At 29.1% G+C, this 20,953-nt stretch overlaps 2 protein-coding genes across 2 annotated transcripts; one reads left to right on the forward strand and one right to left on the reverse strand.

Annotated features, from left to right (window-relative positions):
* Positions 1-441: 441 nt before the first annotated feature.
* LOC115711258 (dehydration-responsive element-binding protein 2F) lies at positions 442-1,911 on the forward strand. Its single transcript, XM_030639596.2, has one exon. The coding sequence runs from the start codon at positions 636-638 to the stop codon at positions 1,557-1,559; it is 924 nt and encodes a 307-aa protein (XP_030495456.2). The 5' UTR covers positions 442-635; the 3' UTR covers positions 1,560-1,911.
* A 2,594-nt stretch (positions 1,912-4,505) lies between these two features.
* LOC115709992 (uncharacterized) lies at positions 4,506-9,785 on the reverse strand. The gene is made up of 16 exons (XM_030638279.2): positions 9,450-9,785; positions 9,318-9,362; positions 8,554-8,947; positions 8,327-8,420; positions 7,960-8,146; positions 7,610-7,865; positions 7,182-7,397; positions 7,012-7,098; positions 6,784-6,918; positions 6,418-6,531; positions 6,058-6,305; positions 5,882-5,962; positions 5,524-5,755; positions 5,344-5,442; positions 5,056-5,241; positions 4,506-4,900 (listed from the first exon to the last, which is right to left on the reverse strand). Exons 3-16 carry the CDS (start codon positions 8,869-8,871, stop codon positions 4,796-4,798), a joined length of 2,358 nt encoding a protein of 785 aa, XP_030494139.2. The 5' UTR covers positions 8,872-8,947; positions 9,318-9,362; positions 9,450-9,785; the 3' UTR covers positions 4,506-4,795.
* Between the last annotated feature and the right edge of the window lie 11,168 nt (positions 9,786-20,953).

Genomic DNA, 20,953 nt, shown 5'->3' on the forward strand with positions numbered 1-20,953 from the left:
ACCTTTAAATAAAATCATCAAACTATAAATATTGTGAAAATTACACATTTTATGGTTTTCATACAATTTGTGAAATATATACATATTTTTTTAAATTTTCTTTTGAAGAATATAGGAAAATAGTAAACTAAGGGGATAACTGTTTACCATAAACTATTTTTAATTCTTCAAAGATTTTAATGTTTATCACAATATTTTTTTTTTTTTTTGAAGAAAAAACCATATTTTGTATACTTTGCCGAAAACCACAAAAATGAACACTCCCATAAATATATCCATGCATGAATTCATACCCCATTAGACATAACATTCTTTTGTTTTTTTGTGATTAAAATTAAGTATAATAATAATTATACCAAAAAAAAAAAAAAAGTAAGAACATGGAATTCACAATAAATAAATACTGAGAAATCCGAGAGAATATTATCTAGTTCTAAAAAATATGAAAATAAAAATATAGTGTCACATGAGATTTGAAAAAACATTTTAAGCAAACGTGAAAACATTTAAACCAAAGTGGTTTCTAACTCTTACATATCCCGCTCCTTTGAACTCATGCATTTCCATTCCTCACTCACTCACTTACTCACTCACTCCTTACACTTCACTCTTCACCACTCTCACTTTTTGTTACTATGGAAAACTACAAGAAATCTCCATTGAAGCCATGGAAGAAAGGTCCAACAAGAGGCAAAGGTGGACCTTTAAACGCGTCGTGTGAGTATCGAGGTGTTAGACAGAGGACTTGGGGGAAATGGGTTGCTGAGATAAGAGAACCAAAGAAGAGAACAAGGCTTTGGTTAGGCTCATTCTCCACAGCAGAAGAAGCTGCAATGGCTTATGATGAGGCTGCAAGGAGACTATATGGCCCTGATGCTTATCTCAACCTTCCACACCTTTATCATCATCAACAACAACAACAACAAAACTCAATCAAATCTCATAACTTTAAATGGCTTCCTTCAAAGAATTTCATGTCAATGTTTCCTTCTTGTGGTTTGCTTAACATAAATGCTCAGCCTAGTGTTCATGTCATTCATCAGAGACTACAAGAACTCAAGCAAAAATCATCTCTTACTCAAATTTCAACTTCTTCATCTTCTTCTAGTGATACAAAATCTGAAACTCATCAGATCAATACAGAGGAAAAAACCCAACAAGGGAATTTAACAGAGAAGGAGAAGAATCATGATGGTGGTGATAATGAGAAGCCTCAGATTGATTTACATGAGTTTCTTCAACAGATAGGAGTAATGAAAGGAGAGAGAGATAGTAAGTTAGATGAAGAAGAAGAAGCTGATGATGATGATATGGGAAAGCATGTGGCTACTCAAGATCAGACCTCATCATCATTTGAAGAAATTCATGATCATGGTCATGAGCTTGAAGCTTTTACTGACAAGAATTTCAATTGGGATGCCTTGTTTGAGATGCATGGTATAGCTGCAGATCATAATCATCATAATCATCATGGTGGTGCAGAAGAAGAAGTTGGTAGCTTTCAAGTTTGTGATGTTAATGAAGACTTGATTTTTCCTACTTCAATTTGGAACTTCTGAGATAATCAGCTGATTTTGGATCAAAGACTCTTATACATATATATTAAAGAAAAAATTTAAGATTTTGTTAAGGGTAATGTGTTTTTTGCATTACCCTTTTATCACTAAGGTAGAAATCAGCTGATTTTGATATATATAATATATATATATATACATATATATAAAGAGTGAAAGAGAGAGAGAGTGAGAGTGAGAGTGAGAGAGAGATTTTCTTTCTAGTAGTAAGGAGTGAGAATAGATTAAGTTTGTTGTTCTACTTGTAAACTTATATGGTTTAATAGAAATAATATGGTTTTGTTTAGTTTATTATTATAAAATGATTTTCTTTTTGGTCACATAATCATATAATACATATTGGTCACGTTTTGAAAATAAGATTGGATTAGAAAAATTATTAGAGGAAAACATATAAGAATGAATGAATTGATTGTTTTGCCAAATTAGAAGGAAAAAAACAAAAAGTTGAGATGCAAAGTTGTCATTTTACTTTTCCTTCATATTATTGAGTTACATGATGAAAGTAGATTGGATATGGTAAAAAGTTATTGTTATTTCTGGAAGGAAGACACAAGTTATTGCCAAAACAAAATTAATAGATTAAGGCTCCCTCAGAAGTCTAAAGATTATAGGTATGATGGATCTCACAACCATCCCAGTACTAGAAATTTGTGCCCAGAATTGGATGTCACTGGTTCCGAAGGGCACCTTGTCCCACTTAAAAGGAAACGGTCAAGATCCTCTATATGAGCGTCTGGGATACATCTGGAAGGGTTCTCCAAAGAAACAGCCCACTGACATGCTCGGGTCTAATCAAGTCCACAAGTTGAATCCATCAAGAGAACTAGACTCTTATATGTCCGGGTGAAAAATCAATCATATCTTGATCCGAACCTCTTCGGATCTGGAAGGGCATCTCGTCTAAGACGAAGAAGGTTCCTTGAAAGCCTTCCGAATGAGCGGAAGGGATACATCCAAAAGGGTAACCCAAGAGGCGCTCTGGAAGCCCCTATTGACGTGGCGATCCTCTGATATTAAATCTCGCAAGATCAGGGCCTTGTCCCCCTAAGTCAAACCGAAGGAGTTCGCATACCACCAAGGGAAACATACCCTTTGTTCGACGACCACCTCTCTGACGCAAAATTTAGTCAAATCCTTTGACAATTTATTGCATATGATTGATCATGTTAAAACAACTCAATTCATGAACTCTAGGTACACTGTAATTTGTATTTCAATGAAACTTTCATAAGGTAATGTAAAATAAAATAACTCAATTCATGAACTCCAGGTTCACTGTAATTTGTATTTCAATGAAACTTTCATAAGGTAATGTAAAATAAAACAACTCAATTCATGAACTCCAGGTTCACTGTAATTTGTATTTCAATGAAACTTTCATAAGGTAATTCCTAAGTAAAATGAAACTCCAGGTTCTTTGATGTTCTTTGCGGAGAAGCTGCGGCTTGTCGCTTGGCTGTGTCGGTTGCCTTGGATATCCGGTGCAAGTTTGTTATAGTGGAGAATGACTCGAAGGTGGTGATCAATGCTATCAATGGGATGGAGTCTCGTTGGGCACTTGAAAATTATGTCTCTTTTTGTACGAAGTCTTCTCCCTCTTTTATTAGCTGTAATTTTTCTTTTATTAGTCAAACTTGTAATTTTGCCGCTCACAATGTGGTTAGATGGGCGTTTGCTCATCAAATGTTTGGATCTATCACAGTCTCTGTCTTACTGGATAATCTTTTATGTAACGACCATGAGGTCTAGTTTTATTTGAATCAATGATAACACGCTTATTTCAAAAAAAAAAAAAAAAAAAAAGCCTAGTCAACAATTCCCAACCATTAAATTAAGATCTAATGGTTAAAAATGAAGGTTCCATCGATAAGTATATTTTATGAGGACCATCTTAACCGAACTCATATAAATATATAAATATGTATATATATATACTAGGTGATTGTTACGTGCCAAGCCACGTAGTGTTAGTTTTATTTAATATTTTAGTTTTTTATTTTAATTAATAATTAAAATAGTATAATTATTTGAACGATTTATTTTATAAAAATAAAATATGTGTCAGTATATTCCATAGTTGTGTTATAATAATGTATGTTATTAATAGTAAAATGTACATTAATCTTCTAATTGAAAAAAGTTCTATTATCTCATTTCATATCTAATAATAGCTACACAATTATATATTTATAGACTTTCATATTTTTTGCAAATTACTAATAAGCACCAATAATATTTTCATATTCTAATATTTTTCAACATTCTCCTCTTGGTGGTAAAATTAAAAATAAAACTAAAAAAATGCACAAACATATAAGGTAAATACTAATTACAGCCCATTTTATCTTCTTTTTATTTTTTTAAGCCCAAGCCCAAAAATCTCTAAACCAACACAATCAATCTTTTTTTTCCCGAATATCAATGAGTTGCTCCTTCTGTAATTATTTATATTATTTTTTTTAATTAAATTCTCTTACATATACAGTCTCACATATATATATTTATCTATACATTTTATCTATATTTTTCTTTTTAAAAAAATAAATAAAAAGAATTATTAATATTCTCCCAAGATAGGTTTGTTAGAGAGATATGTGGCTAAGATGATTTTTTTAATTTAAAAAGAGAATATTAATATTTAAAAGATTGTTTAATTTTTTGGGTTTAATTATTGGGTTTATTTGTTAACGGGAGATCAAACCTAATCGTTAAATTTAACGGAATATTCTTTTATTTTTAAGTATATTCTGTTAAACCAAGAAATGCCGTTAGATATGCACTTTTAATATATAAAGATGTATATATTATATATATTAAGGAGTAAATCAATAATATTAAACAATGTTATATATAAATAAAAATCACTATGTTTAATAAATGCACAGTAAATTTTTATTTATAATTGAAGTTTGAATAAATAAAATAATATGGAAAAAAAATAAAATAAATTGAATTAGATGAATATTTATTAAAATATAACATTTATTCTTATTTTTGGCTAAATTTGACATTTTTTTTTCTTCATCTATGGTGCTAAACTATAGCATTATCACAAAGATTTAGCAAATTGAATTGGTATGAAGTTAAAGTCTCACCTATCATATATAAATTAATCTATCAAAAAATTAGATGAGGATTTTATGTATTTATCTAAAAGAATCATCTACCACAAGAAGACATGGTGTTGAAGCTTGAATCTGCCTCATGAACATTTCTTTTCATTTCGATTTCGCTAAACATTCTCGAGGCACCCCGAAATCCTTATCATTATTAGTATGAACATTTTGCCTCCAAGGATCATTGTGTAACTTGTAGTGCAAAATCTGCAATAGCAAAACAGGTTTCAACATTTTTAAGGTTTGAGTTCAGTCTTTACTGGTTTGAATCTTTGTCCTAAAATAATAACATTTAAACAAGTTTCATACATTCATAGTAATATTAACATTAAATGCATTTGCATGAGAAGATAATTATTTACCTGTAAAAATGTAGCAAAAACATCATCTTCAAGCATCTGCGAAAATTGCACCGCCCAATCTTCCATATGACTATGAGCAGCCTTTTGCCTCTCGGCTTCAAGCATCATAGAATCGCGGTACAAGAATCTCTGCCAAATTTTCTGCACATTCGCTAGTTTGAATTCTACTTCTGTCTGATTAAACGCCTGGAGTATTGAAACGACCGCCAATTAGTCATCATCTTAGGCTGTCGAGACTTATAAAATAGAGCTTCCAAATCACATGTAGATAAAGAGGAAGAGGTTTACCCTTAGAGTATTTATCAAATTAGGAATTTCATCTTCGCGTATTCGAACAGCAAAGCTATCATAGTTGAGCACATTCTCATATGGCAAGAAAATCCCATCCTAAACATGTCGAATTATAACAGATGAAGCATGAGTATACAAATTTAATAGTAAAAATTCTTGAGATAACCTCATCATTACCTGAATGACAACAGGAATGCAGCCTTGTAAAACACTGTCTTCCATTCGTCCACTCCAACCATCTCCGGGAAATACCCCACAGAATATTGAACTAGCTAAGGCGTCATGATAATCTTCAGAACGTAATGCTGTAACAATCACATCTTCTGCGTGTTGTTTTCCAAGCTTGCCTTCCTTGTTAGGAGTTGAACCAAATTCTTCTGCCAGTTTCTGTCGGATTCCCATGCTATACCTGCACAATTACACCCCCCAACATACATTTCGGTACACATTCAACTCACTATAAACCGAAAACTTTTCAGAAAAACCAGAACCAGTATTGATATAGGACTCATCAAAGTGATAAAAATGAACTCACGTCGATTCTGGTCTTCCATGTGGATAAGCTGGTCCAAGATTTCCATTGAAGTAAAACAGTGTCTTCCGCTGCTCAAGTGGTCTAAGAATAAAAATTTCATTACTTAAGCAGGAAAGTTTAATGCAGTTAGAATAAAAAAGAATGGGAATGATTTTGATCAGAAGTGTTAAGTGTACCTAGCCCAAAGTTTCAAGCTAAAGGAGTTAGCATCAGGTCTTTTCCAGGCAGGAACCACGAGATCTTTACTAGGGTCGAAACAAGAATGGTTTCCTCTTCTAGAAGGCTCTATGGTGTCCCAGTTGTCAGCCCAATAAGCTGTAGTTGAATGATTATGCTTGGAATTTGTATTGCCCCAGTGAACCAACATCATGCTGTTCCAAATCTCCTTAGGAGCATAGCAAGCCCCTTCGTCCCACGAAAAAAACTGGCTTCAGATACAGTTGGATCCTCATTAGCATGAATATATGAAACATACCCTGAATTGCAACTCAATTGAAAACTAACAAAAACTAAATAATTCCCTATTTCCATCATACCCAAATATGGTCTCTTCCAGATGAACGGTTCCAGAAAGGATATTGTTCAGAAATATGATGGTATGCCTTCTTATAATATTCCAAAGTGAGAGAGCTCCTCAATCCTCTGTGATCCTGAAAACATTCAAGGTGTTATGTGCATACAATGGGCAAATTTTCACAGACAATAAAATAAAAACCATGTCAAACAGTCCTACTTTCACCGAGATCATAACTAGCTATTTAGAAGAGATAATGGATATCCGAAACAACAAGCTAAAAGGAACATTGACCATGCTCAAATGAAGAAAAAAGAGATGAAAGAAGAAATAATGAAGCTTTGTGTGAAAGTAAATCCATATGAACTTTAACTTTGGTAAATGATACCTCCATGCTCAAGTGAGGAGCATCATCAGCACGGGTTATAATGCAGGAGTCAAGAACAGGTACAAAGAAAAAATCTGCTTCTTCGCCATTTAAAGTACGATGTGGACTAGCTAAGATACTTTCATAAATTGCCACCTGCAAACCAAGTAGCAACAAAACAAAGAATAGGATCCTGAGCATTTTATGTTCTTACTACAAGTTTATCAAGAATTTCAGTTATCATTATACCTGAGCACCATACAGTTGTTCTGTCCACACAGTTGCATTGTTTTCATCATATATTCTGTTTACACACTCAAACTTATAATGGCGTCCCTACAAGAAAAGATCGAGAAAATAAAGGGCTGGCTCTCTGTCAGGTAACAAAAGAGAGAATAAGTAATTAAGCTCATTCAAACCTCAAGGAGTAGGCTGTTGAAATCTGGCGGCAAGTCATAGACGTAAACAAGGGGTCTTTTCTTTTTGACAGTAGCATTGAGGCTGCGCAGTTTCCCTTTGAAATGCAAACTATCTGGAACATCAACTTGAGCAGGACGAAGCCATTGAGGCCACTCTCGAATAGATGATGTCACAGATGGAACACTGCAATCTACTCCATACCAACCAGTGTGGCACTGGAACATACAAAAAAGGAAAAAAAAATCCAATTATACAAGAAGATTGAAGCTAACAATACTCATTCTAAATTCTTTATCTTGGTATCTTGGTCTCATTGTTCATGACCACACATTTATATAAATCACTATTCTTTATGTCAAAGTTTTTTATCCACTAAAACAAGAACACAATGAAAATATGCACACTGCAAAAACAAGAAAAAAGTTACCTGACAAAAGCCACCTCGGCAATGTCCATTACCAGAACATTGATTAATACAAGTACTTAGAACAGGAATTTCACAGAACCTGCCCAAAAGACCATCATATTTGCAGTCACATTCCTCTTTGAATTTCACCTTGTTAGCATATGCTTCAGCTGGATCCACATTGCACCACCCTATTTTGCTACCATTTGTTGTGAACACATCCTCATCAGGTCTTGACCAATCAGTCAGTTTGGGACCATCCGGTTCAGAAGGTGATCTGAGGGAGATATCAATTGTTTCTTCTTACTCATATTATGTACTGTAACCAATAATAATGAAAGCTAATAGTGATAAGGATCTGACATGCTTACTTAAGCTGAAAGCCACATGCCTCTGCTAAAGGACGATTGGGATATTTCGTGCCTTCTCCACAGAAGCACATAGCTCTTGTTGTGTCACAATGAGCAGGGCAGATTGAGACAACCCATCTCCCATATGGAAAATCTGGTACCGCCGGATAGTTGCAGGCCAGCTTAAATTTCTTAGAGCATCCTTCTCCTGCATTATTAGTAGTCTTTCAAAAAGTGAATAAAGATTATATCCTGAATTAATTCCTTCAATTGAATTTACATTTCTGAACATAGAAATTACAGTTGAGCAATCAATGCTAGTCTGTTTAATGAAAAGTTTTCTATTATGTAAATATACACTTTAGAACGAAAAAAATGAATTACTGACCACCAAATCCATGGAAGCACCGGCACTTTCCCAATTCATGGTTGCATACTCCTTGACCTGAGCAATCATTTTTGCAGGCATTGCCACCTATAATCTACCAAATAGACAAACTGTTAAGGGAAGCCAAGTTCAATCCAACCTTAAAGGGGTTATATTTCACAGAAGAACTAATGGAACTAATGCTCTTTCATGCAATAAGTACCATTAAAGAACTTTTAGTCACCCACCTCAGAAATGTTGACTTCTTTAGCAATTGAATCACAACCAGAAAGCCACCGTCCAATCTCCGCCCTCCATGGGACACCGCGATAAACAACAGCATTATGCAAGTCAGTAGGAAATTGATGATCTAAATCAATAAAACTTTCCTTGACATGGTCAACCGATTCATTGACCGGGATACAAGAAATCTGAGCTTGCCTAAAGTAATCCAATGTAGGAACCAATGGAAACAAGAAGAGATGGACAATTGAAACCAATGTGACAATTGAGGCAATTGTTGCAATCAGAGACCATGAGAATCTACACTTATGAATAGATAACATGGTTTCCAAAAAGCCCCTTCAATGAATTTTATATAAATTAGTTTATCATCTTCACCACCAAAGCCAATATAAACACCTACAAAAACAAAACCAACTCAGTCTCATACTAATCAAGTTTAGGAGTAATATGCATTTTGAAACAATCATCTACCAACCCAGAATTTGCAAAAACATAAACATTAAATGAGTGAGAAAGAATGAAGATAAACAACAATGAAGATGCCACATTGGACCATGTTATCATCTTAAAACCTCTATATATATAAATATAAAAACAAACAAGCGGAAATCCTTAAACAAGTGATTAATATATCTGGAATCAGCTGTATTTTCACAAAGACAAAACCTTTACAAGCCAATTCACCGAAAAATCATACAACAGTGAGCTATTAAAAACGGGTATTTTACACCCAGAAAAAATATATATATATTTTTATGAGACTCACCTCTTCTACTGGATCAAATTCAACAAAATTCTGTCAAAGAGAGACCTGAAAAATACACCCAGAAAGAAAAAAAAAAATCAAACAAACCCAGAAAAAAAAATTCAATGAAAAATGGTAAACGATTATATATACCAATTTCACAACTTATTGGCTTTTGCGACAAAACCCAGAAACCAAATGGGAATGCAGAGATCAATATTCTTCTTCTAGGTCTTCCATGTACATACAAACAGAGTAGAGAGAGAGAGAAAAGGGGAGAGAGAGTCAATTAGAGAAGCCGCCAAAGCTCACGCTGTGAAATTTCGGTTAAAATGACTGCAAATACCCTTTTTCCATTGTCATTACAGTTGAGTCCATTGTCTCATATTAAGGGGCAATTCAGACATTTCACATGTCTCTATTATTATTAATTATTGATTAATTAAAATAAATTTATTGTTTTGTTTTATTGCCATGTTATTACATGAAACTGAAATTAATAAAGCTACAAAAGATTACCTTAAAAGTCAAACTCATGAGCCATTAGGCCAGTTCAAACTTTAATGTAACTGATTTGTAGAATTTATAATAATATTATAAAAATAGTATATAATGAATTTAGATTTTTTTTTTCATGAAGATTGAAATCATGACAGATATAAATAAATAATATTTAGTGAGATGATACAACATGGAAGACAACCGACACAATTGTTTTGAATATAAAATAAAACACATGCAATTATAATACAATCATTTTCTCATTGCTTCATTATCAAAAATGAATTAAATTTGTTCATCACTTTCCACTTGAATAAATGTGCATTAGCAAGAGAATCTCTATTTAAGTAGGCTTCATTGCAGCTTTTTTTTTTTGGAATAAATTTTAAAAAATATTGCTAACCAATCATAAAGTAATATTTATAAAAAGAATTACACACTAGTAATATTCAATAGTAATACTCCTTTTTAACTCCCCAAATGTTTTTTTTAAGTCCTTTTAATTACTAAAGGTGCATTAGCTAGAGAATCTACATTTAGATATAGTCCTTTAGGAAGCTCGGTCCAAGGTATAGTTAGGTTAGGCATGTATTTAAAACTCACTTAGTTTAGGGACTCAAAAAAATTCCTGTTTTAAAATTACATATTATTTTTTGTTGAATTTGAAAAATACCTCATTTTATTTTAAATAAGAGCTCAAAATATATTTTTTTCGCCCACTAAATTTTAAGGTCGGTAATACGTCTTCTAATCAAGCTATGATATGATGATGCAAGTGAGTGGCATGCTGGGAGGGAGCCAAGAACTAACTATGTTTTTTCTTTTTTATGGAAGAACTAACACTATTTTTAGTAGGAGAGAAAGGTCGGTGGATGGAGAGGAGGGGAGAGGTAAGGGAGAGATAGTAGAAGACAACAAGTCTTCTTGTTTGGCAAGAGAGAAATTTGGGAGGGAAGAGATAGTTGGAATGGAAAATAAATCTTTTAAACTTCTCAATTTAAAATATTTGCATCAATAGAAAAATTATGTGATTTCATTTTAAAATTAATTATTGATGAGTGGAGTAACTCATGTTTTTATAAACTGCTCAATATTTTTATACTTAATCCACATGTAGGACAATATTATTTAATATCTCCGCTCAAGATAGTGGCTATTTTTTACTTACCAATCTTGAATCATCGTATCACAAATGACTATTTACTCGCTTGTTTTGTTCGAATCTTGTACGACATACTTTTTTTCTAGCTTACTATCTAGATAAGTATGGATCGAATGTCTGTTAGGAGATAATTCTTGATACTATGACAAGAATCATAAAATTCCTTCTTAAAAACTAATTGGTGATTATGAATAGGGTCGGGCGGAGCCATAGTCAAAATTCAGGGGGGCCAAGCTATATTATAAATTAAGTGACAAATAATTCAAAATATATTATTAAAATTTTAATTAAAATTAAAGTACAACACGTCTCTCTTGTATATCATGAAAGTCATATATAAGTGAATTTATGTTAATTTTTTTAGCAATTATATTTTCAATATACACTAGCAAACAATCACTTAAAAATATATCTTCCATCTTGTTGCGAAGTGTAGTCTTCACTATTTTCATTGCTGAAAAAGATTGATCTGTAGTAGCTGTAGAAACTAGAAGTGTAAAATAAGAGTTACCACTTTATACACAAGTAAAAATATTTTTACTTTTCTAATTTTTACCAACCACTAACATAAATCAGAAATGGTTGCCAAAATAGCAAAATTAAAAAGTTTTCTACTTTTTTCTAAACTAATTTTTTTAAAAAATACTTTGAAATGGTGATGGTCTAGCTAGCAAATAGATTAAATGAATATTATTAAAAAATATAAACAAATGAAAAGGAAATTTATAATTCTTTTTAGAAAATAAAGTAATTATATATAATTTTGTTAGTGCTACTGCAGACAAAATACAATTTTTTTTTTTTAAAATTTTACTTTGACTTTTTTAAAATAGGCCACCATGTAATAATTATTAAAAAAGTTCAATTACAATGTATTAGAGTTTAAGACTTTATATTACATATACATATATGTTGAAGGGTCATGGCTACTATAAGCAAACATGTACGTCTGCCCTAACCGTCTCCCAAGCATTGTATAGCTTAGACCATTACACAAGGCCCCTAATTACAAAGTTGGTATATTGTCAAATGTATTGTCTAAAATAATATTTCTTTTTCTTAATGAAATATATTTTCTTTTTAAAAGACCTAATTTTAAATTTTGACCGAAGGCTCTCAAAATTTTAGGACTAGCCCTAGTAATGAGTACAGTAACTTATATTCTCTTACAAATGACTTAATATTTTTACAATTAATTCATTTAGAACAATACATAATCTCCATCTTCAATTGTTGGAAATTATAAATATATTCTCTTAATATGTTATAAGAAAATTACTTATAAAGACAATAAAATAATTTTATAAATAAATATTTTAATATTTCATTATTCTACCACTTTATTTCTTCCACCAAACAACTTAAAAAGATTGTTACGCTCTCTTCTCTCCTTTCTTATTATTCCAGATTCTTCATTAACTCTCCATATGCTCCTAATTCCTACCAAACATAGTCTAAGATTGGCCAAAATGAAGAAAAATAAAAAAAAACACTAATATTAATTTAAACACAATTACAATCTAAAGATATATACAAATTTGGTTGGGCTCCGCCATTGGATATATATAAAGATATATCTATAACATCTATATATAAATAAATGTTTGAATAAAACAAAACAACTCACTACTATAAAAATGATTTTTTCTGATCTTTTTAAATAGTTTAAAGTATTCCCGTCAGTTTCTATAACCGTCGCTAATACGACCATACAAAATGGGCAAAATAGGTCGCTAATGTGGACTTCCCGACTGTTTAAAACCGTCGCCTATAACGGGTATAGGCGACGGTGTTAAACCGTCGGGAATGTAAAAAAAAAAAAAAGAGAAAAAAAATACAGATTTTAATGTCAGAAAAATTTGTATTTTCTTCTATTTTTTTCTGCATTAGTTTTATAATTTTACCTAAATTAAAATAAAACAACTAATTAATTTTATTACAATAACAACTAACTTTAAAACACATTAAATTTATACAATAACAAAATAAATATATATAATAGATAAAAAAAAAATATAAATAAATGTACTTATACCGAGCTCGGAGAGAGAGGGAGACGGACGAGAGGTGGTGGTGGTCCGACGTATGAGACGGAGATGAGAGGGACACCGACAAAAGGTAGTGGTGGTCTGACGTATGCAACGGAGGGGAGAGGGAGACCAATGGGAGGAGGGGTGGGTGGAGGAGAGAGACGAGAAGAAAGGGAGATCGAGAGAGGGAGGAAGACGGCTAGAGAGGAGGGCGATGGTGCGGATGCGTGGGTGGGGTTTTGGAGAGTTAAGATTTTTGTTTTAAGGTGTGAAAAATAGAGAACAAATGTAAAGACCGCTTAGTTTAATTTGGAAATTAGCAATTAATTATGTTTAATTATGGAAAATTATTTATAGATATTTAAATAATTATTTATGCTGTTATTTTTGAATTTTGAAATGCATTTTATGTCATTTAGTGAATTTTATAATTTTGCATTTCCGGTGCCCGGTAACATAGAACTCGGTGTTTGGCTCAGTAAAATCACAACTTAGTATGTTAGTTTATTGGAACAGTTTATTAGACATTGGAAATGTCGGAATATGCCGAGAATTTAGAATTTCCCAAAATACCCCTTTAGTGCTCTTTATGTTATTTTAGTGTGAAGGGGCAAAATGGTCATTTTGCCTCATTTATGTTTTGTCCTTTAGTGGACTTAGAAATTGGAAATTTAAATGTTATTTGATTTATATTGGCTGAAATAAAAGGTTTATTTTGCATGTTCTCTCATTTTTCATTCAAAGTAAAAAAGTTAGAAAAAATTAGAAATTTCAAAGCTCTTTCTCTCTCTCTCTCTTTTCGGCCAAGCTTGGGAGCTGCTAGGGCTGGGTTTCTTTGTTTGATTCAAGTGATTTTCAGCAAGTTCATAGTAATTCTAGTAGATATAATCCTTGTTCTAGCTTCTTTTCTTTTAGTTTCTTGATTTTTGATGAAAAAGAAATGGTTTGCATGCTTAGTTTGAGTTGTTTTTGCTACTGTGTTTTGATGTTGATTTCAGAGGTTTATTTATGTTTTAAAATGTTGATTCAAGCATGATAGGGCTGGTGATTACTTGATTTTATTAAGATATGAAATTTGGCTCAAAACTATGGCTTTCAAAGAGAATTGTTGAAATCTGTTGCTGTTGTTTTGTTGATGTTTGTTGTAGTTTTCAGAGGTTATATTATGCATGTTTAAGTAGGTTTGGGCTGATTTGAATGCATGTTAGTGTTGTTTAATCAAGTTTGAGTTTGGAACTCAAAGCTTGATGCTTTAATGGTAATTTTGGTTTGTTTGCATGAAGCTCGATTTTTATGCTTTAGAAATGTTCCTTAGGGTGTTACAACTAATAGGTGAGAAGAAATAGGTGGGCATGTGGAAAATAGAAAAGAAGTAGGTGGGCACGTGAGAAATGTGATGAGAAGTAGGTAACGATTTTTTATTGGGCCCTTATACCCGACGGTTTAAAACCGTCGCCTATAGTATAGGAAACGATTTTATACTGTCGAGTATAAGGGCCCAATAAATTCACGAATTCCAATAAAAACTGTCGCCTATTATTGTAATTATTGTTATAAACCGTCAGTGATAACTCTAAGATTTAGAGTTATTATCATATCTTTAAGCTTGAATTTAATGTGAATTGTGGATCAATTAATGTCTATATTGTGTAATTGTGTTTAGTTTGTTGTGTCTTTGTAATAAATGGAAGTGTGTGTGTTAGTAAGTGTTAAATAGACTTATGTTATTGTTTTTATGTGTTTTAAGCAGAAAAAATACAAGAATAAGTATTTGAAAATGTTTGGGACAAGGAGAAAAAGGAGCCGGAAAAGGATTATTGCTGACTGGCATTGCTGTAGCATTCATCGCGTAGCAATTTGTCAGCCCAGTAAGTTTATTTTGGCAGATAGTCCAGCTGGCTTTAATGAAAAGAAAAACGAGCTGAGGTGGCGGAATTTGGCTATTGACTCAACAAACATGTGGAAAATGAAGGACAAGTGGGTGATGACTTGGATTTCCAATTAGGGTAAACTTTGGTACCCTAATTGGGGAACAAAAAGGAAAGAGGAGGTAATAATAAAAAGAGGGTGGCTGCACTTTGAAGGAGGAGTACGAAAACTTGCAGCAGAAAAAAAGTTTCTAAGTACAAAGAAGAAGAAGATTGAGAAGAAGGAGAAGAAGGCAACAACCAAAGGAAGGATTTGAGCTCATCACTCATTTCCCTTGCTCTCTACTTCGTTTGTATCATTTCCTTCTCTTCAAGTTCTCTTTAACTCCATGAACAATATGTTTTCTAGTTTTGAGTTTTTAATTTCAGCTATGAACTAAACTTTTTGAGATTTGGGTGGTTATGAACCCTTGTATGGACTAGTGTTTTGATTTTGCAATGATGAAGTAATCTTGGCTTAGTTCAATTAGTAGTGATGAAATGTTGAATGAATGTTAATTTTTGGCCATTTTTAACATTTAGCAAGCTAGATCTTACTTGGAAAAGTAAGACCTAGTTGAACCCTTCTAATTGATGCATGATTTTTACCTTTACTTTTAGGTATTAATTAGTAGTGAAATAGGAATATTTGGCTACCATGTATAACTAAGGATTTGATGCTCTATTGGACTATTTGCGATCTAAACTGGTGTAGGAATGCATTGTGAAGATTGTGAATGGTTTATTGCAAGTTTTGGAAAAAGCTTGCTAGTTTTTTTGAAATCTGTTAACTTTCCCAGGATTGCTGAGTCATTGCTGTATCAACTGGGACATACAAGTGGAAGTTAATCACCCAAGTCTATTTTCCTAATCTGAAATTACCACCATTTTAATCACTTCTAGTTTCTTATTTTTTAGTTTATTTAGTTTAAAAAATTAGTTCTCAAGTTTAGAATCAAGGCTACAAATTTTTCTCATGAATTAATGTGTTACTTTATTTTATTTTTATTTGAAATTCTTGGAATTACTTTTAGTTGATTTAACATTATTTAGTAAAAAGTCCCTGTGGAGACGAACTTTGATTTACTTATCATTGTATTACTTGTTTGTGATTGTGTACACTTGCGCAATTATAAAGCAATATAATTTTCACAACAGTCAGGAATATTGATTTTTTCCGACGGTGTTAAATAGTTACTTAATTTTTTTAACAACGGTCCCCCAAAAAAAGCATTTTTAGAACCGTCGCGAATTCTAACTTTTGTAGTAGTGACTTGTCATTGTGTTTTTTTTTTTTGTTTTTGTTTTTTATATACTATTTTTTATTTTTCTATGTATTAATTTTTTAGTTAATAATTCTTTGTATTTATTATTAGTACTTAAAGTGTGTTCAATGTTATATCGATGTGGTACCTACTAATTGATTAGTAATTTTTTATTTAATCTTTTTTATATTTTTTATGAATAATCTTTGTACTTATTTTTTAAATGATTTTTTGTATTATTATCGTTATGTGGCACCTTAAAGTGCTCAATACTATACCGATTTACATACATAATAATTGGTTAGCAGTTTTCTAAATCATATTAAATTAAAATTTGTAGGAACTAATATTAAAATATATCAACAACGATGTTATCTTTTGCGGTGCTTGGTACCTTAATGTATCTTTAATATTTTCATTATTAATACGTACATATATTTATTAACTTCGATTAAAATTTAATTTTTTGTTATTATTGTATATAAGTTTGCAAAAATATCTCTAATGAAATACGTAAAAATTGTATTGTATTTGGCAAAAAAATGACTTGTGATATATTTGCATTAATTTGTAGCATTATACTCTAATATATAATTGTAAAATTTGATGTAATTTTTTTTACATGTATAACAAAGGGCATTTTACAATTTTGTATATATTATTTTAATTAATTACAAAATATGTGAAAAAAAAAAGTTATTATCATTTTCTCATACATTTTTATATATAATTAAAAACTTTTTTTTTCGATTTCTTTTATAATATATATATGGTAATAATTATTGATTATTATATATATGGTAATATTGGTTATGTTTATTTTTATGTTTACAATTATAATAAAAAACATACCAATAATATAAAACATTTTATTGTGTTTATTTTATTTTTTATTAATTAAATATACTAATTTAATAAACAAAATAATAATATTCACATAAGTTTATTATATCACTCTATGTGTGTTATGTTTATTTTTTAGAAAATAAATAACATATATTAAAAAAAATTGTTTATCTTTTTTTTTTTTTTGTTTATTGTGTCATGTTTATTTTTTCTAATTAAATAATTTTTGGAGTTTATAAAGTTATGTTTGTTTATTCATTTTTTGATGTAAGAATTATACTTCAATAGAAAATTCGCTCACTATTTCATTAGAAAATAATCAATATATAGAAACAATAGAAAAAAAAAATACTTATTTTAGTATAGTATAAATTGTCTATGTCTATATTTATGTTTACAATTATAATAAACATACTAATAATATAAAATTAATACTTTGTATATATATGTTTATTTTGTTTTCTATTTATTAAACATACTAATTTAATAAATAAAATAATAATATTCAGATATGTTTATTTTATCACTCTATGTGTCATGTTTATTTTTAGTAATTTTAAGTATTGATTTATATTTATATACATTAATGTTTATAATTTTGATATTATATTTTATTAAAAAAAATCTTATTAAATTATAATAATTCATACTAAAATAGATAATAAACATTTATCTTTTAATAAAAAAAATTAACTTGTTTATTTTTATAAAACTGTTTAATTAATTTTACGAAATTGTTTATTTTGAGTTTTAATAAACATAGTTTATTATTTAATTGTTAAAATGTATTGTTTCATGTAATAAATTTTCAAAATATATAAGTTTTTAAAATAATTTTTTTTTTTGCACATTTTTTGTAATTATGTTATTTTTGTTGTACATTTATGAAAAAAGCCCTATAACTAATCACATGGGCTTACATTTATACAAGATTGATGATCTTAGCTTTAATTAATGAATTTATACTACACTATATTTTTGTTTAAATAATTTTTAACAATTATTTAAACATAATTGATAAAAATAATAAATATAATTACAACCTACAGGAGTTACGTACCACATCCTTATGCCTATATAAATATATAATTGAATCGTTTGATTACTAATTAGTATATATATATGGGTGACTATTCAATGGTTACATTTTTCTTTAACCTGTAATAGCAGGTTAGTAATAGGTAGACTTTCCTTTTTTAGATTTAATTAATTATAATTAACTATTTTCTTAAAATAATTAATTAAATAGACATTTCTTTTTTAGAATTATTTAATTATAATTAACTATTTTCTTAAAATAATTTATTAAATATTTAACCAGACCTATTTTAGTAATTAATATTTATATTTAAATCCTTACTTGAATTATTTTAATAATTAAGCCATTTAATTATAATATTTACAAAAAAATTATTTTTTTTACAAAAATTAAACTTCTTTTGACACAAATTAAAATTCTCTTCTTATAATAAATTTTCAAATAATTAATTATTTTTAAATGATATTTAATTATTTTGTTACAATTATATGAACTAAGTATGAGGCCTCAAGCTAATCAATCGATATCAAGTGCAGCAATTTTTTTTCTAAAAAAATCCTTCAACTTATTTCATTTTTTACTTTTTAAATATTTAAATAAAAAAATTAAATAATTATGTGTAATAATTTAAAATTAAGATTACAAGTATAATAAAATTTAAATTATGAAATTATATGTGTATAATTTTAAATTATAAAAAACTTTGCTATAAAATTTTAAATAATTTAAGTATAAAAAAATAAATTGCTAATTATAATTAATAATTAATAAAAAAATAAATTAATAATTATAATTAATTTAATTTTAAAATATAATTAATCTTAATTAAAGTTTTATAAGGAAATAAATGATTAGGTTACTTTCAGGTTACAAGTTATTTATTATTTATTTTTATTTAATTTCCAAATTAATCACAACCATTTAATAGTAATCCAATGGCTTAAAAAAATGTAACCATAATGGTTACAATAAAAATGTAACTATTGAAACCTCTTCCATCATGGTTACATTTTTATTGTAACCATCATGGTTACATTTTTTTAAGTCATTGGATTACTATTAAATGGTTGTGATTAATTTGGAAATTAAATAAAAATAAATAATAAATAATTTGTAACCTGAAAGTAACCTAATCATTTATTTCCTTATAAAACTTTAATTAAGATTAATTATATTTTAAAATTAAATTAATTATAATTATTAATTTATTTTTTGCAATTTATTACTATATAAGGGATCTTTTAGCAATTTATTTTTTTATACTTAAATTATTTAAAATTTTATAGCAAAATTTTTTATAATTTAAAATTATACACATATAATTTCATAATTTAAATTTTATTATACTTGTAATCTTAATTTTAAATTATTACACTTAATTATTTAATTTTTTTATTTAAATATTTAAAAAGTAAAAAATGAAATAAGTTGAAGGATTTTTTAGAAAAAAAATGGCTGCACTTGTTATCGATTGATTAGCTTGAGGCCTCATACTTAGTTCATATAATTGTAACAAAATAATTAAATATCATTTAAAAATAATTAATTATTTGAAAATTTATTATAAGAAGAGAATTTTAATTTGTGTCAAAAGAAGTTTAATTTTTGTAAAAAAATTAAATTTTATTGTAAATATTATAATTAAATGGCTTAATTATTAAAATAATTCAAGTAAGGATTTAAATATAAATATTAACTGTTAAAAGAGGTCTTGTTAATTAAATATTTAATTAATTATTTTAAGAAAATAGTTAATTATAATTAAATAATTCTAAAAAAAAGAATGTCTATTTAATTAATTATTTTAAGAAAATAGTTAATTATAATTAATTAAATCTAAAAAAGGAAAGTCTACCTATTAGTAACCTGCTATTACAGGTTAAAGAAAAATGTAACCATATGGTTACAATAAAAATGTAACCATTGAATAGTCACCCATATATATACTAGTTGAAAGTTACGTGGCGAGCCACGTAAATATTAATTTTATTTAAGTTCTATTGGTTTTTGTGTAAGTATTCGGTAACTAATTGTAATTTTTAAACGATTTGTTTTATAAAAATTAATTTGTTCAGAATGCCATAATTGTGTATATAAATCTATGATATACACATTGTTATTAATAATAAACAGTAAGTTTATCTCAATTTATTTATACTCATATAGTAATTATTCTTACTGTGATGAAATAATTTATGATAAGTCATAACAACATATGACTTTAACATTTACTCTTGGTTTCGGAAAAATTAAAAGGATCAATATATTTGTTTCGAAAAATTTAAAGAAAATATTATGTAACGAAAATGAATGAAAAACATCATTTTAAAATACAGAAAAAGAATTATTAGTTAAAGTTTCACCATTGTAAAGAGTCATAATTTGTATTCTGATAACCAACAATACCTTCTCTCCACTAAACTTTTATCTATTAAACAAGGCAATAAAAAACAATCAGTTTTCACATTGAGGATAACCAACTCAGATAGTGAATGCTTGAATATTAATACCTCTTTGATAATAGCTGCGAACTCCTTAGCCACGTCAATTCTTTTGAAGTTATTAGAATTAACTAAGGGTATTGCAAAACATTTCTTTGAGAGTTCTCATCATCCACCTCAAGTGCATCTGAATCTACCTTTGGATGACAACTCATGAGAAGGCAGCTATGGTCAAAATCATTAGGATCATAATAGCAAGGCAAGCATTCAGAGCTACCCAAAAAATTGGGCCAAAACTGGTGGACTGAGCTTAATACATCTTCATCTGGAAAGCAACATAATCAGAAAGGAACTTTAAAGATGTAAAATAAATACTCTAGTATTACCTTGAACACCCGTTGCCAAAATTGAAATGCATCAAGTAAAATAAAAAGTCGGTTGATGTCAACCAATATACATTCAAGAT

The sequence above is a fragment of the Cannabis sativa genome, chromosome 3 (genome assembly GCF_029168945.1).
Source record: "Cannabis sativa cultivar Pink pepper isolate KNU-18-1 chromosome 3, ASM2916894v1, whole genome shotgun sequence".
NCBI lineage: Eukaryota > Viridiplantae > Streptophyta > Magnoliopsida > Rosales > Cannabaceae > Cannabis > Cannabis sativa.

What these genes read in the sequence shown, in the direction of transcription:
- LOC115711258 (XM_030639596.2), top strand. Translation starts at nt 636, where the DNA reads ATGGAAAACTACAAGAAATCTCCATTGAAGCCATGGAAGAAAGGTCCA.
- LOC115709992 (XM_030638279.2), bottom strand. Translation starts at nt 8,871, where the DNA reads ATGTTATCTATTCATAAGTGTAGATTCTCATGGTCTCTGATTGCAACA. An exon ending in AGCTTGAAACTTTGGGCTAG is followed by an intron (nt 5,963 to 6,057) that starts GTACACTTAACA and finishes TTTTATTCTTAG; the next exon opens with ACCACTTGAGCAGCGGAAGA. An exon ending in GCATTCCTGTTGTCATTCAG is followed by an intron (nt 5,443 to 5,523) that starts GTAATGATGAGG and finishes CGACATGTTTAG; the next exon opens with GATGGGATTTTCTTGCCATA.